The sequence below is a fragment of the Euleptes europaea genome, chromosome 4 (genome assembly GCF_029931775.1).
Source record: "Euleptes europaea isolate rEulEur1 chromosome 4, rEulEur1.hap1, whole genome shotgun sequence".
In the NCBI taxonomy this organism is placed as follows: domain Eukaryota; kingdom Metazoa; phylum Chordata; class Lepidosauria; order Squamata; family Sphaerodactylidae; genus Euleptes; species Euleptes europaea.
The window spans coordinates 11,313,924-11,330,286 of NC_079315.1; the positions used below are offsets into that span (position 1 = coordinate 11,313,924).

At 48.2% G+C, this 16,363-nt stretch overlaps 1 protein-coding gene across 2 annotated transcripts; it reads left to right on the forward strand.

The window, feature by feature from the left end:
* Positions 1-1,045: 1,045 nt before the first annotated feature.
* On the forward strand, positions 1,046-15,344 carry MLF2 (myeloid leukemia factor 2). 2 transcript variants are annotated; one of them, XM_056848176.1, is made up of 8 exons: positions 1,046-1,115; positions 1,219-1,345; positions 6,120-6,155; positions 9,002-9,055; positions 9,723-9,848; positions 12,412-12,571; positions 12,683-12,927; positions 15,064-15,344. In XM_056848176.1, the coding sequence occupies exons 1-7, from the start codon at positions 1,066-1,068 to the stop codon at positions 12,859-12,861; spliced, it is 732 nt and encodes a 243-aa protein (XP_056704154.1). In that variant the 5' UTR covers positions 1,046-1,065; the 3' UTR covers positions 12,862-12,927; positions 15,064-15,344. The 2 variants fall into 2 exon arrangements, with proteins under 2 accessions (XP_056704154.1, XP_056704155.1); XM_056848177.1 differs by having other exon boundaries at positions 1,049-1,115; positions 12,683-12,923; positions 15,058-15,344.
* The last annotated feature ends 1,019 nt before the right edge of the window (positions 15,345-16,363 follow it).

A 16,363-nucleotide genomic window follows, 5' to 3' on the forward strand; every position in this document is an offset into this window, starting at 1 on the left:
TTCTCCGGGGTCTCAGGCGGAGGCCTTTCACGTCACCTACCTGCCTGGTCCCTTGAACTGCAGATGCCGGGGATTGAACCTGGAACCTTCTGCATACCAAGCAGAGGCTTTACTGCTGAGCCATGGCCCTTCCCCGGAAAAAAAATTACCCTGGCGTTACGTGCAGGGTTCCTTCACCCTGCCCTTGAAACTGGTTCATATTTACCCCTCGGGGTGACCAGATGCAAAGCAAGCCGTCTGTGCCTTTAATAGTTCTTGTGGCGAAGGAATCAAGGGAGGCGCTACCAGAAAAGCGACCTTACCTGGCAGCCCAGGTTTCCTTTGGTGTTAAAGATACAGCCACCTCGTCCTCTGGGGCTCCTGAGCAGGAGAAGTTGGCGCTGAACGGAAAGCTCTTGGGAGCGAGTGGGATTGGGTAAAGACGGTGTGTGTTCAGTTTTGTTACATGGGCAGCTTTATACTAAATGGCCTCCTAGCACTTTTGGGGGGTACTTCCTAGTGTGGAAAGGGGGCTGCAAGTTAGGGAACTGGAGGATTGTTCTTGCATTTGAGAGCCAGCATAGTGTGGTTAAGAGAGGTGGTTTGGAGCAGCGGACTCTGATCTGGAGAACCGGGTTCGATTCCCCACTCCTCCACATGAGCGGCGGAGGCTAATCTGGTGAACCGGGTCGGTTTACCCACTCCTGCGCACGAAGCCAGCTGGGTGACCCTCGGGCCAGTCACAGCTCTCTCAGCCCCACCTACCTCACAGGGTGTCTGTTGTGGGGAAGGGAAGGCGATTATAATCCAGTTTGAGTCTCCTTTCATTGGTAGAGAAAGTGAGCATGTAAAAACCAACTCGTCGTCGTCTTTTATTTATTTACAAACTTCCAATGTATAAAATATATAGTTGCTATGGGTAATCAGCAATGGTGGTTGTTGACTGCGATGAATGGGAGCTGGGCCGTTTTTCTGTTGACAAAGAGAGTTAAGGAAAACTTTCTGCATTTGAGGCGGGCCTGAACTTTGTAATCTGTAGCTTGCTTCTTTCTGTTCTGGACAGCCCATCCTGCAACCGAGGAAATTATGTTCCGGTTCATGAGAGATGGGGAGCCAGAAGATCCAATGTTTGTGATGTGAGTACGGTCCCCAAAACCTGCGTGACGCTCGGGAGGGGAGCACTGAATCGAGAGTGTTTTTTAGGGTGAAAGATCTAACGCTCTTCTGACCCTCTTGCAGGGACCCCCTCGCCATTCACCACCAGCACGTGAACCGTGTGCTCTCAGGGGGCTTTGGTTATGCCCCCTTCCTCAGCATTGGTAACGGGACCCTGCCTGCAACTCGCCAGGCGAGCCGCAGGATGCAGGTAATGGGGGGCTGTGGGGCAGATTCAGTGTTTTGGTGTGGTTGGGAGCGCTCGCATGGGGCCCCAAAACGTGCGTCAGCATGACCAAAGGGGGCTTGTGTGGTGGGCATTACTTCCCAGTGTGGAAAGCAAGGAGGCGCGCCAGAATTAAGACCACAAGAGTTGTCTTGTTGGCTGAGAGTGGATGTAGTGGTTAAGAACGGTGGTTTGGAGCGGTGGATTCTGATCTGGAGAACCAGGTTTGATTCCCCACTCCTCCACGTGAGCGGCGGAGGCTAATCTGGTGAAATGGATTTGTTTCCCTGCTCCTACACACGAAGCCAGCTGGGTGACCTTGGGCCAGTCACACTCTCTCAGCCCCACCTACCTCACAGGGTGTCTGTTGTGGGGAGGGGAAGGGAAGGCAATTGTAAGCCGGTTTGATTCTTCCTTAAGTGGGAGAGAAAATCAGCATGTAAAAACCAACTCTTCTTATATCATATCCTCCTACAACCATCTCCCCCCCCCCCCGTTAAACCCCATACCCTTGTCCATTCATTGTGGTGAAGGTGCTCTTTGCCCTGAATAATTTTACAGTGTGCTTAGGATGTATCTCTGCTTAGGATTGCACTGTCAATGAATTACACAGCTGTTTAAATATTTATTAAATACCAATTTACCAGTTAATGTGTAATATTGTATGGAAAAAATTGTTCCATCATATGCAGTTGAGAAGGGGGAAAAAGCAGATAACGACAAGTTTCCAAGAGAAGAGGCAAAGACTCTGAAGAAGAGTCTCTAGAATCTGAAACAATGACCAACGCAGCCGTAAAGGCACTAGCTGATAAAGGGACGGCACAGCTGGTGGGTCTAGAGAGTAGAAGAGACGATTTGCAAACCTTCAAGTTAGAGACAAGAACCTCTCTTTCAGAAATCAAGGTCCAAATTGCGGGTAATGCAAAAGGTATCAAGGAACTGAAAGCGGAATACCAACACGTCTGGAAAGGGGCCTCTGGTTCGAGAATTGAGACTTTAGAGATCCAAAATAGAGAGGCACAACTAATCACACAGCTAGACTGGGGGCGGACTCTGAATTCTCTATCAACAGTAATGGAATTTATGACTTCCCAGGAAACCTCTGAGAGCCACTCTTGAAAGCCCAGCTTAGAACATCAACTCACGTGCGCTGCGGGGAAACGTCTCCGCCCGGTAGAATGACAAATACATTTGCTTTCGAATATTCAGTCCCAGTGGAATGGACCTAGCCAGCAGGGGTAGGGAGCACCTCAGCCCGAGATCAGGCCGGGTACATAGTACTGGACTAGATGGGCCAATATTGGACTTGGTAAAAGATCTGTTTCCAAATGTATTCCAGTCAAGACTTGGGAAAAAAAATCTCTACACAAAGAGAGGCAGTATCATAATACTGTTGCATAGGTATAAATACGGCACAGCTATATTTGGACTGCTGGGTCACATGAACACATGAAGCTGCCTTATACTGAATAAGACCCTTGGTCCGTCAAAGTCAGTATAGTCTACTTAGACCAGCAGTGGCTCTCCAAGGTCTCGGGTAGAGAAGGTCTTTCACATCACCTACTGGCCTAGTCCCTTGAACTGGAGATGCCGGGGATTGAACCTGGGACCTTCTGCATGCCAAGCTGATCATCTACAAACTGAGCCATCAGCCCCTCACCAGTTCTGTTTATCTCATGACTAAGGGCAGCTAACAGTGCAATCCTAAACAGGGTTGCATCCTTCTAAGGCCATTCAGGTCAAAGGAATGAGAAGGGTCCTAGCTCTGTTTAGGATTGCCCATTCATCCAATTTAGGGAGACGCTTTTGAGCTCTTAACAAATCTGCTCGCAATTTCGAGGATGTTGGGGTAGTCCGTGTGCCCAGCTACCTCGGTCTCCACTCATATACTAGTTGAAGAAAGTGATATAGCACTGGTCTCATCATGGAGCTGGGGTGGGGGGAGACTTGTGTCCCTCGGTTGTGAAAACTCCCCCCCCCCCGACTCTTCGCTCCCCATTCTTCATCCAGTTGCAGTTCTTCCCAGTCTCAATCTCCTTCTGATTTTTTGGCTTCAGTCTCCCTTTTGGTTGATGATGCAGCCAAGGAATAGAAAGTCTTCACTCTTGAATGTGTTCAAATAGTTGTTGAAACAAAACACTGTAGATGTTGTGCAGATTTTTATTCAGCCAGGCTTGTTCTATTTTTCAGCACCCTAGCCTTAATAACGCTTTCCTTGATTTGACCCAGCACAGAATTTAGGCTTTTAACTATTTGAGATCCCTCACATCTTTTCTTTCAAAACCGGTATCAGATCAGCTGTCTACTAGTCCCTGGCGAGAGGACTGATTTAAATAGTGTAACACATCTTAATAAAATGCCAACGACTCCATCTTTACGTTCTTCAACAACCTTGAGGCTAATCTCAGCTGGCCCTGATGGGTTTTACTTGGTTTGTCGATCAGTTATAAAATTTTATCCCTAACACAGTTTTTTAGATGTCCTTCCTGGGTATCGCACTAACCTCTTCTGCAGTGAAGTGTGATGCACCGAATTCATTTTGTTTCAGCGATGTTCCCCTGTCTCTCTTCAGCTCACACCGTTTCCCTTTAACCGTCCTTCAACCTCTCTGCCTGGTTTTAGCTTCTAGGTTTATTTAAAGGCCTCTCTCATTTTTAGCTCTTACAATTTTAGCCAGTTTTTCAAATATCTTTGTCTTATTGGGTTTACATATGTGGGCCACAATCAAGGAATTAAACTCATTGGTTTCAGAGCATTCAAGCATCCCTAAATCTGGGCTGGATCTGGGACTTTCCCCTTCCATTTTTTTGATGGAAACCATGGCTATTTAACAAGAAGAACAGTTGGTTTTTGTATGCTGACTTTCTCTCCCATTTAAGGAAGAATCAAACTGGCTTACAATCACCTTCCCTTCCCCTCCCCACAACAGACACCCTGTGAGGTAGGTGGGGCAGAGAGAGAGTGTGACTAGCCCAAGGTCACCCAGCTGGTTTCCTGTGTAGGAGTGGGGAAACAAATCCAGTTCACCAGATTAGCCTCCCCTGCTGATGTGGAGGAGTGGGGAATCAAACCTGGTTCTCCAGATCAGAGTCCACCACTCCAAACCACTGCTGTTAATCACTATTCCATGCTGGCTCTCAGAGAAATGGAATGTTTTGGACACCTCTGTATGATCTTCATAATATGTGAGACACATTTTATTTGGGCCCTTCACTATGCACTATTAAATAGTGTTCAAGCTTGCTGGAGAGCCCTCGTGGTGGAGTGGTTAAGAGTAGTGGTCTCTAATCTGGAAAATAACGGGGTTCGATTTCCCACTCCTCCACATGAGCAGCAGACTAATCTGGAGAACTGGGTTCGATTCCCCACTCCGCACGAAGCCTGCTGGGTGACCTTGGGCCAGTTCTCTCGGAACTCTCAGCCGATACAGAGGCAGGCAATGAAAACCCTACTGGCCGCCATAGGTCAGCTGTGACTTGGTGGCACGTTCTGCCACCACCAAGCTGGCTGGCTGGGTTTGACTCTTAACTTTTAATTTTTAACTGATAATTGCATTTTTGAGAAATTCTGTTGAATTTATATATGGCCAGATTTTATTTGGCAGTTTTCTGCTTATTTATAAGTTGAACTAGTTAGTGTTGTGGTTGTACATGCTAGGCGATTCATAAGACATGCCATGCTGGATCAGACCAAGGCCCATCAAGTCCAGCCGTCTGTTCACACAGTGGCCAACCAAGTGCCCCTAGGAAGCCCACAAACAAGACGGCTGCAGCAGCACCATCCTGCCTGTGTTCCACAGCACCTGATATAATAGGCTTGCTCCTCTGATCCTGGAGAGAATAGGTATGCATCATGACTAGTCTCTATTTTGACTAGTAGCCATGAATAGCCCTCTCCTCCATGAACATGTCCACTCCCCTCTTCAACCTGTTACAGACTTTGACATATGGGGCCTTATAGGATCTTGCGGAGTGCTGTATATTGCTGTACATAGACAGAATTTTCTCTATTTGAAATCATTGAGGGCTCTCTCTAATATGGGAGTAGCAAGAGCCAAGTTGGCAGCCATCACCACATCCTGAGGCAGGGTGCTCCACAGTTTAACTATGCCTTGTGTGAAGAAATACTTCCTTTTATCTGTTTCGAATCTCTCATCTTCCAGCTTCAGCAGATGACCCCGTGTTCTGGTATTATGAGAGAGGGAGAAAAGCTTCTCCCTGTCCACTCTCTCCACACCATGCATAATTATCAGTAAACTCTTGTGCCACCTCCAAGGCTCTTCTTAGGACCAAAGCAGGATTTGCCCACAATCTCACTGGTTCCCTGGCTCGGGCCACATTCCTCTGCACAGCTGCCTGGGTAGAAGTCCCGTTGAGCTCTTGACACTTGCTCCTTAGTATGTTTGCACAGGGCTACATTTGGCTCAAATAAATTCGAGGGCAGTTGATGTCCTCTCTTCTCTCCTCATAGAGTCTCCGAGCTGAAAAATAAGCCCCTTAGAACAGGGATGTCAAACTCAATTGTTACAAGGGCCGGATATGACGTAAATGTCACTTGGTCGGGCCATGCCTTGCCAGCCCAAATTAAGAGTAGGGGGGATGGATGCTCGTGGGTTGGGTAAGAGGTCTCAAGGGGCTGGCTCCGGACCCTGGGCCTTATGTTTGACACCCCTGCCTTAGAATGTATATATGTGAGAGAGAAAATATCTTTGATGTTTATTACAATTCTAATTGCAGGATATTCCTTTGTCCTTTTACAGGCAGGAGCTGTTTCGCCTTTTGGGATGCTGGGAATGGTAAGCCCTTAATCCCCTTCTCTTCCATACCTATCCTATTGAGGGGGGTCTTTTCCACTGAACAATAACCCAGTTTTCTTCTGTGGTGGAAAGTTTCTTTATGCTGAAATGAGGAAACTAACAAGTCAAAAGTCTGCCTACGGGAAAGTTTGCATGCAGAGAGCCAGCATGGTGTAGTGGTTAAGAGCGATGGTTTGGAGCGGTGGACTCTGATCTGGAGAACCGGGTTTGATTCCCCACTCCTCCACATGAGCGGCGGGGGCTAATCTGGGGAACCGGGTTTGATTCCCCACTCCTGCCCACGAAGCCAGCTGGGTGACCTTGGGCTAGTCACACTCTCTCAGCCCCACCTACCTCACAGGGTGGGGAGGGGAAGGTGATTGTAAGTTGGTTTGATTCTTCCTTAAGTGGTAGAGAAAGTTGGCATATAAGAACCAGCTCTTCTCCAGCTCAGAGCAGGAGGTACAGGGTCCTGGTGATTAAAAAGTTCCTGCCATGTCTTCTTTACCATCTCTTTCAACACAAGAGGAAGTCAAAGAGCAGAAAAAAGGTTTACACGAAAATGGTTTTTAAGCCATCTCAGATGATGATTGACTTGGGAGATATTGAGGTCATGAGTGTTGTGGTGTTGGGCAGGTGGCCTAGTTGGATAATGGGAACTAGTTAGGCTAGTTGGAGAGAATGAACCAGAGGAATAATATTGCATTGCTTGTCTTTAGGGCACACGCCAGGCCCAGCAGGTATTTGGCAAAACCTTCTCAAATGCCAGGCTGTAGAGAGATGGGGGCAGAGGACAAAATTCGGTTTGGCTTGGCTGGAGGATCAAGCCACATCCTGGACCTTTCCCTCCTCCACGTCCTTGCGTGTGGGAGGGGAACTTTACGAGCTTAAGAGTGAACCCACATCAAGCCACAGGTGGAAAGGTACTGGCTGGATATTAGGGGAAATTTTGTTTACAGTAAGAATAGTTCAGCAGTGGAATCAGCTGCCTAGGGAGGTGGTGAGCTCCCCCTCACTGGCAGTCTTCAAGCAGCAGCTGGACGAACATTTGTCAGGGATGCTCTAGGCTGAGCCTGCATTGTGCAGGGTGTTGGACTAGATGGCCCCTATGGCTCCTTCCAACTCTATGATTCTATGACTCTTTCTTACACATAAAACAGTCATCAGAATCATTTGCTGTTAGGCTTCAGTAGAGCAAGCCCGTCATTACCTACGTCTTTAGTTATTATCCTACTTCGAGCTTTAATCGCCGCAACACAGTATTTAGCAACCTGTCCAGTAATTAAAGGGTTTTTGTCTGTCAGTTATTTTTCAAGTCTATATTTATTAGAATGGCCAGGTAAATTAACTAATAATGGGGATAGAATAGCAAGTTGAAGCTGATTATATATAGGACATTTAAAGAAAATGGGCTCCCTAGTCTCCGCTTCCCCAAGTTCACATGGACAAAGGCAAATGTGATCTTGGGCTGTATCTACAGAAGTATAGTGTCCAGATCACGCGAAGTGATGGTATCGCTTTACTCTGCTCTGGTTAGACCTCACCTAAGTACTCTGTTCAGTTTTGGGCACCGCAATTTAAGAAAGATGTAGACAAGCTGGAACGTGTCCAGAGGAGGGCAACAAAGCTGGTGAGGGGTCTGGAGACCAAGTCCTATGAGGAAAGGTTGAAGGAGCTGGGTATGTTTAGCCTGGAGAGGAGAAGACTGAGAGGTGATATGATAACCATCTTCAAGTACTTGAAGGTCTGTCAAATAGAGGAGGGTGCCGAGTTGTTTTCTGTTGTCCCAGAAGGTTGGACTAGAAACAATTGGCTGAAATTAAATCAAAAGAGTTTCCGTCTAGACATTAGGAAGAATTTTCTAACAGCGGTTCCTCAGTAGAACAGGCTTCCTCGAGATGTGGTGAGCTCTCCTTCCCTGGAGGTTTTTAAGCAGAGGTTAGATGGCCATCTGTCAGCAATGCTGATTCTATGACCTTAGCCAGTTCATGAGAGGGAGGGCATCTTGACGATCTTCTGGGCATGTAGTAGGGGTCACTGAGGGTGTGAGGGGGGAGGTCGTGGTGAATTTCCTGCATTGTGCAGGGAGTTGGACTAGATGACCCTGGTGGTCCCTTCCAACTCTATGATCCTATTATTCTAATTCTCGCCTCAAATGGAATCTTATTGTATTTACCTTCAATTGCGGCGGACAGTAGTACTGCACGTCTAGCTAGAGTAAAAGGTCTGCGGAATTTGTTTACATTTAAATCCCTGAGGTACGAGAGGGGTGCCAGTATATATCCGTTTTTCAAAGATGACATGAAGCCAGGTGTCCTTGCTATATCATGTTGCTGTTTAGGGTCCTCTACCCTTTGTCTTACTAGTCGTTTTGTGTGATCTTTATCCAGTTTCAATATATAAGGCGTATACATTTCCCCCCCCCCTCAAAAAAACAGAAGTGAGTTTAATATTCATTTTCTTTTGAGGATTTCGTGATACCCCTTAAGAGAACTGACAGCCCTGGGGTTGGAGAACCAGAACCGGGAATCCCTGAGCTGTAGAGTTGGAACTTGGACCAGGGAGGGCCAAATTCAAATCCCCTTTTTGGCCTAAGTGGCCAATCTTGGATCAGCCGCTCGTTCTGTCTTGCTGTGGGGGGCGGAGGGGGCCAAAACTGGTGCAGTCCTGAATCTTCCTTGGGATTTACAGTATTGTGCACCTGTGCTGGTTTGAAGAGCAGCCTAGTCTGGCTCATGTGAGAGGACTAGAAACTTGATTTGTCTTGCTAGAATGCCGTAGCTTTGTGCCTTTGCCAGCTGGTCACTCTACCCTGTCTCACCTTTCTCTCTCTCTCCTCCCTTCAGGCAGGTGGCTTTATGGACATGTTCGGTATGATGAATGACATGATTGGAAACATGGTAAGTTCTCTTGGTTTGCATCTCCATCCCCCAAACCCTCTCATTGGCCGTAGTCCTCTGGGCAGGCTCTCTGCATTGTGGAGACAGAAAGGAGGGAGATTAGATAACAGGAGTCTTTCCATTATTTCTTAAATTGTGGAACTCCCTGCCCCAGGATATGGTGATGGCTGCCATTGTCCTGCCTGTGTTCCACAGCACCTAATATAACAGGCATGCTCCTCTGATCCTAGAGATAATAGGTATGCATCATGACTAGTATCAATTTTTACTAGTAGCCACGAATAGCCCTCTCCTCCATGAGCATGTCCACTCCCCTCTTCAAGCCTTCCAAGTTGGCAGCCATCACCACATCCTGGGGCAGGGAGTTCCACAATTTAACTACGCATTGTGTGAAGAAATTATCTGTTTTGAATCTCTCACCCTCCAGCTTCAGCAGATGACCCCACCTTCTGGTATTACGCGAGAGGGAGAAAAGCTTCTCCTTGCCCACTCTCTCCATACCATGCATAATTTTATAGACCTCTACCATGTCTCCCCTTAACCGCCTTCTTTCCAAGATAAACAGCCCTAAGCATTTTAACCGCTGCTCTTAGGGCCGTTGCTCTGGGCCCCCCTGATCATTTTGGTTGCTCTTTTCATTTTCCTTTACTCCTTTGCACGCTTCCAGGAGCACATGACCAGCGGAGCGAACTGCCAGACGTTTACCTCCTCGACCGTCATATCGTACTCGAATCTGGGAGAAGGGCCCAAAGTTTATCAGGAGACATCAGAGACACGCTCTGCACCTGGCGGGGTGAGAAAACAATGTGGCATTTTCTGGCGAAACCCACTGTGGTTCAGGTGTCCTGACTGTGACCTAGTGGGCCTTCCTTGAGAGCTCGCTGGGTGGCCTTGGGCCAGTCACGCACATTCAGCCTGACCTACCTCGCAGGGTGGTTGTGAGGACAGAACAGAGGACAGGAAAAAGTGGATGCCGCTTTGGGTCCCCATGGGGAGAAAGGCAGGGTATAAACCACGTAAGTAAGCAAAACTGGCAGCAAGGAGGGCTGGTCTTTCTGAGGGTTCTTGAGGGGCCGATAGATATGGTACACCAACAACAAAGGGGGGGAAAACTTAACCCAAAACAACAGAATTAAGTACCCAAAAAGTCAAGAAAAAACAAATAAATATCCAGGGCCAAAGGTTATACAATCTAAAAATTATGTAAATGCAAAATACGTGTATTTTTTTGTCCAGGATAAAATCTAGGGAGGGGCCGTGGCTCAGTGGTAGAGCATCTGCTTGGCATGCAGAAGGTCCCAGGTTCAATCCCCAGCATCTCCAGTTAAAGGGACTAGGCCAGTAGGTGATGTGAAAGACCTCTGCCTGAGTCTGAGTAGACAAGATTGACTTGGATGGAATGATGGTCTGGTTCAGTATAAGGCAGCTCCGTGTGTTCTAATACCATATATAACACGTATAGGGCCCTGCAAGAACCTACCAAATTTACATGCTCATTTAACACCATTAGACTGACCATACGTGTTTTGGCCATGCAGCCTTCTCCAGTGGTTTAAGCAGTGGCTGTATGGCTGAAATGTGTATCGTCAGAGTCTAATGGTGTAATTTTAGATCTTATTGTGTTAAATGAGCATGTCAATTTGGTAGGCTCTTGCAGGGCCCTATATGTGCTCTATGTGGTATTAGATTTAATCCTGAAATAAATATACACATATTTTGTACTTAATAATTTTTAGATTGGATAACCTTTGGCCTAGGATGTTCCTTTTTTCTTGGTCTTTTGGGTCCTTAATGCTGATAAATATGGTTCAGGGCTAGAGGCGTTCCTGGTATCCTAGTATGGGACTAATCCTGTGGAGAAATGGACAGCAGTGATGAGAATTGTGCTAATATGAATGGAGGAGGGGAATCAGAGAGTCCGGCTGGCGTAGCGGTGAAAGTGTTGGCTGTGGGTTCGCGTCCCCATTGTGACTTTGAAGCTCTTTGGCTAGCCTGGGGCAGCGTCTCAGTCTCAATCTATCCTACCTCATAGGGGTGTTTTGAGAATAAAGGGGGGGACCACATACTGAGCTCCTTGGAGGGTTCTAGACTGAAAAGACTCCCGGCAAAACTGCAGACGATCAGAGGAAGGTTAAAGAGCTTTATCAAGCTTGTAAAGGTAGCCCCCTGAACATAAGAACATCAGAAAGGCCATGCTGGATCAGACCAAGGCCCATCAAGTCCAGCAGTCTGTTCACACAGTGGCCAACCTCTAGGAAGCCCACAAGCAAGACGACTACAGCAGCACCATCCTGCCTGTGTTCCACAGCACCCATTATATTCGGCATGCTCCTCTGATCCTAGAGATAATAGGTATGCATCATGACTAGTATCCTTTTTAACTAGAAGCTATGAATATCCCTCTCCTCCATGAACATGTCCACTCCCCTCTTCAAGCCTTCCAAGTTGGTAGCCATCACCACATCCTGGGGCAGGGAGTTCCACAATTTAACTATGCGTTGTGTGAAGAAAATAGGAGCCCCGTGGCGCAGAGTTGTAAGCTGCAGTACTGCAGTCCAAGGTCTGCTCATGATCTGAGTTCGGTCCCGACGGAAGTTGGTTTCAGGTAGCCGGCTCAAGGTTGACTCCGCCTTCCATCCTTCTGAAGTCGGTCAAATGAGTACCCAGCTTGCTGGGGATAAAGGGAAGATGACTGGGGAAGGCACTGGCAAACCACCCCGCAAACAAAGACTGCCTAGTAAATGTCGGGATGTGATGTCACTCCATGGGTCAGGAATGACCTGGTGCTTGCACAGGGGACCTTTACCTTTTTTACCTGTGTGAAGAAATCCTTCCTTTTATCTGTTTTGAATCTCTCACCCTCCAGCTTCAGCAGATGACCCTGTGTTCTAGTATTATGAGAGAGGGAGAAAAGATGTCCACTCTCTCCATGCCATGCATGATTTTATGGACCTCTATCATGTCTCCCCTTAGCCGCCTTCTTTCCAAGATAAACAGCCTAAGCGTTGTAACCGCTTAGGTTAAAACCGGGTCATTACTGACCCGTGGGGTGGTATCACATCCCGACGTTCACTAGGCAGACTGTTTACGGGGTGGCTTGCCAGTGCCTTCCCCAGTCATCTTCCCTTTACCCCCAGCAAGCTGGGTGCTCATTTTACCGACGTGGGAAGAATGGAAGGCTGAGTCAACCTTGAGCCGGCTACCTGAAATCAACTTCCCTAGGGATCGAACTCAGGTCATGAGCAGAGCTTTTGACTGCAGTACTGCACCTTACCTCTCTGCGCCACGGGGCTTTATTAAGCTTCTAGGAACCCCATAATTTATCCGCAGCGGTGATCCTTTCCTCCTGCCCCCAGATCCGGGAGACGAGGCGGACTGTGCGAGACTCGGACAGCGGGCTGGAGCAGATGTCTATCGGGCACCACATCCGGGAAAGGGCACACATCATGCAGCGCTCGCGGAACCATCGCACGGGGGACCAGGAGGAGAGGCAAGACTACATCAACCTGGACGAAAGTGAGTGTCCCTCCTCGCCTCCCTCTTGCGGGGTCACATTTGCCGCCTGCCCCTTGCCTCCGCTTCCGGCCCTGCTCAACTGCCCCCTTCCCTGTTCCCCCCCCCCTCCAGGCGATGCGGCCGCCTTCGACGACGAGTGGAGGCGAGAGACGACCCGCTTCCGGGCGCAGAGAGGACTCGATTACCGGCGTCACGAGGGAAGCAACGGCCGCCGGGCCGAGGGGACCCGTCTCGCGATCCAGGGGCCGGAGGAGTCACCGACCAGACAGTCCCGCCGGTACGACTGGTGAATCCAGAGCAGACTTAAGGGGGGGTGCGACGCGGTCACCCCCAATTCTACCTTCATGTTCTTGTAAGTCTTAACGGTTGCCCCTCATGCACATGCTGTGCCAGAATAGGACTGCCCCGCCCCGATATTCTTCCCGTGCTCCTCAGAGGAGCAGCCGGGGTGGCTGTTGAGGGCCGCTTTTCCAGTATGACATGACTTTATGTCAGCGCGCGTTTGTGGTTCTTGCTTTCTAGGTCTCCTTGTCACACGCAAACCCAGATATAGGGGGAAAGCAGCTCATGTAAACATGCGCCCCTCTCACACACACACCACAGTTGAAAACTGCGCTTCAGAACTGGTGCTGCTAGTACGGTGGGAGATATTAAGTGCGTTTCCAGCAAACCTGACTAAATGTGACTAAGTAGAGCGCTGAGTTTTTTGGAAGGAGGGTAGTGTGCTGGTTTTTTGGGGTGGTTTTTTCCCCATCTGTGAGGCAAACGTATGGGGAATTGGGAACGAAGTTTATTTGTGAGGGGGACTGGAAGTTTTTGTTTGGAGGGAGGCTTTTGTAAAACAAAATAAAATTGAGAGGGGAAAACCTATGATGTATGGATTAATTTGCTGGTTCCTGGTGCCACGCCACGTCAGAAGCTAAGCATAGAATCATAGAGTTGGAAGGGACCACCAGGGTCATCTAGTCCAACCCCCTGCACAATGCAGGAAATTCATAACTACCCCACACACACACACACACCCAGTGACCCCTACTACATGCCCAGAAGATGGCCAAGATGCCCTCCCTCTCATCATCTGCTTAAGGTCATAGAATCAGCATTGCTGACAGATGACCATCTAACCTCTTCTTAAAAACCTGCAGGGAAGGAGCATTTACCACCTCCCAAGGAAGCCTGTTCCATTGAGGATCCGCTCTGTTAGAAAATTCTTCCTAATGTCTAGACGGAAACTCTTTTGATTTAATTTCAACCCATTGGTTCTGGTCCAACCTTCTGGGGCAACAGAAAACAACTCGGCACCCTCCTCTATATGTCAGCCCTTCAAGTACTTGAAGATGGCTATCATATCCCCTCTCGGTCTTCTCCTCTTCAGGCTAAACATACCCAGCTCCTTCTACCTTTCCTCATAGGACGGTCTCTCATGTTGGTGTCTCATGTAGTCCTTGGATGGGAAGCAGTCGGAGAACTCCACGCATGTCACTCCGTGCTCCTTATGGGCAATATAAAAAGGCCAAGGGCCCATACAGCTCTGGGTGCTGTCCCAAAGGGTTCAGAGCTCTTTCTGGGCAGAATTGAACCATAGAGAATATCCCAGGCTATAGAACTGCTGCTTTTACTAAACATCCCATGCCATTTTTTCCCCCCAAAAGGACCTTTTCTTCACTTCACTTGAGGCAGATTTTCTGTAGCTCAGGTAGACCGACTACAGATTTCTGCCTAGCTTAACGACACCCTTGAAAGGTAGTCTCGTGAGTCCAGCACGGCTTACTTAAGAGGAAATTGGGGTTCTGTCTCAGTGGCGTGGGACCGGATGGACGGACTTGGCACTGCTTCTCCCTTCGGCTCTTTGGAATTATAACTTTGGGAGGCTGTTGAGGAAGAAGAAAACCTATTGGGTGCAGAACCACAATCCTGGGAATGGCAGGGTGCGAACCGCGAGGTGAAAGGAAGACAGTGTGCTTGTACAATGTTTGAAATGAGGTATCTGAACTCATGGGAATTGGCAAATAGCGCTTAGGATATATATATATATATTAAAAAAAAAGAAAAGAAAAAAAGTTAATGTGACTCCGGTGGCAGAAGACACTCAACAGTCTTGAAAACTGGATTTTAACACAGGCTTCCTTCAAGCTGGTGTTAACTTGTGTCAGGGCTGTACCACTTCATATTACAGGTGGAGCCTCGCATGGTGGAATTAAATATATATATATGAACATAGATAAGGGGAGGATAGCCTGCTCTTGCTGATCTGCTAACTTACCTGTGCGGGAGGACTTTTCCCCCTCTTGGAGCAGCATTCTGTTATACAACTACCCACCTGAAGCGGTACAGCCCTTCCAGAGTTAACCACTAGGCCCAAGTCACCAGGCCTCCCACGCTGAATTTTCAATTTTCTTGTTCCTTCTGCGTTTCTTTTCTGTTCCCTTTCCCCACCTTCTGATTTCTGTTGTCTCTCTCCTTCTCTTCCCACCTTTTCTGCTCAGGTACAGACAGTGAAACTCTGATGGCGAAGCCCCTACCAAACGTCACTTTGGACCTTCCACGAGTCGAAAACTAGCTTCCTGCCCACACCCCCTTAAGATTTAAATTGACTAACTGTCTTGCAGCAGCGTTCTATACTCTTTGCAAAGAGTATCTGGCCAAGGGAAATGTCAGGGACTTTGTCCATGAATGAGTAACACCGTGATTTGACTTGGTTCTCTTCCCTCTTAACTCTTTCCCTTCCTTTCATTGATCTCCCTACATCTGTTCCTTCCCCTTTAGTGTTTTTTGGGGGGGGGACGGGACGCAGGAATGATTCCCCATGAGTTTCTTGACATCCCCCACCCTTGTATCTCCTGCTTCCAAGTTTTGGCTGGTTCTGGAGTTTGTATTTAAGCAACCTACCCTCTCCCCACCCCAAAAGCAGCCACGTAGGCAAATCTTACTGACTTGTTATTAGTTTCAAACACTTGGAAATAACCTCCTAATTGCCTCTGCTCTTGTCCCGCCAGCCTGCGCTGGAAGTGGGGTATGTGTGAAAGGTAGCAAGGGATGGGGGGGTGAGATGTGGACAAACCAAACAGACCCTACCTCTCTCTGCACTGGTCCAGTCGGCTCTCCCCCCATCCTATAAAATCTGAATTTTTTTTTTTTTTTTTGGCAAAACTTGTAACTAGATGTTTACCAAGTTGAATAAAGAAAATGGAACCTGTAAAAGCAAATGGAGCCTGCCTGGTCTTTGAAGGTTCTCTTGGGACGGGGTGTGTGGTGGGGCAGAGGAAGATGGAGAACTAGCGTGGCGTAGTGGGTTAAGAGCGGTGGTTTGGAGCGGTGGACTTTGATCGGGAGAACCGGGTTCGATTCCCCACTCCTCCACATGAGTGGCGGAGGCTAATCTGGCGAACTGGATTTGTTTCCCCACTCCTACATGTGAAGCCAGCTGGGTGACCTTGGGCTAGTCACAGCTCTGTCCGAACTCTCTCAGCCCCACCTACTTCACAGGGTGTCTGTTGTGGGGAGGGGAAGGGAAGGTGATCGTAAGCCGGTTTTATTCTTCCTTAAGTGGTAGAGAAAGACAAACTCTTCTTCTCGTACGTGGAGTTGTTTTTCTTAGAACAGCGGGCCTCGAGGGCCGTTCTACCTCTTTCTGAACCAATCACTCCAACAGGCGGTTTGCATTTGTTTGGAAAAAAAGAATCTTTACTCTCTTCCTTAACATGCGAAGCTGTGTTTGCAAGACAGAAGCCTTAGCGCAGGGGAGGTCGCCCCCAGCACACTTCTTTGCTCAGCACATAAGAAAAGCCATGC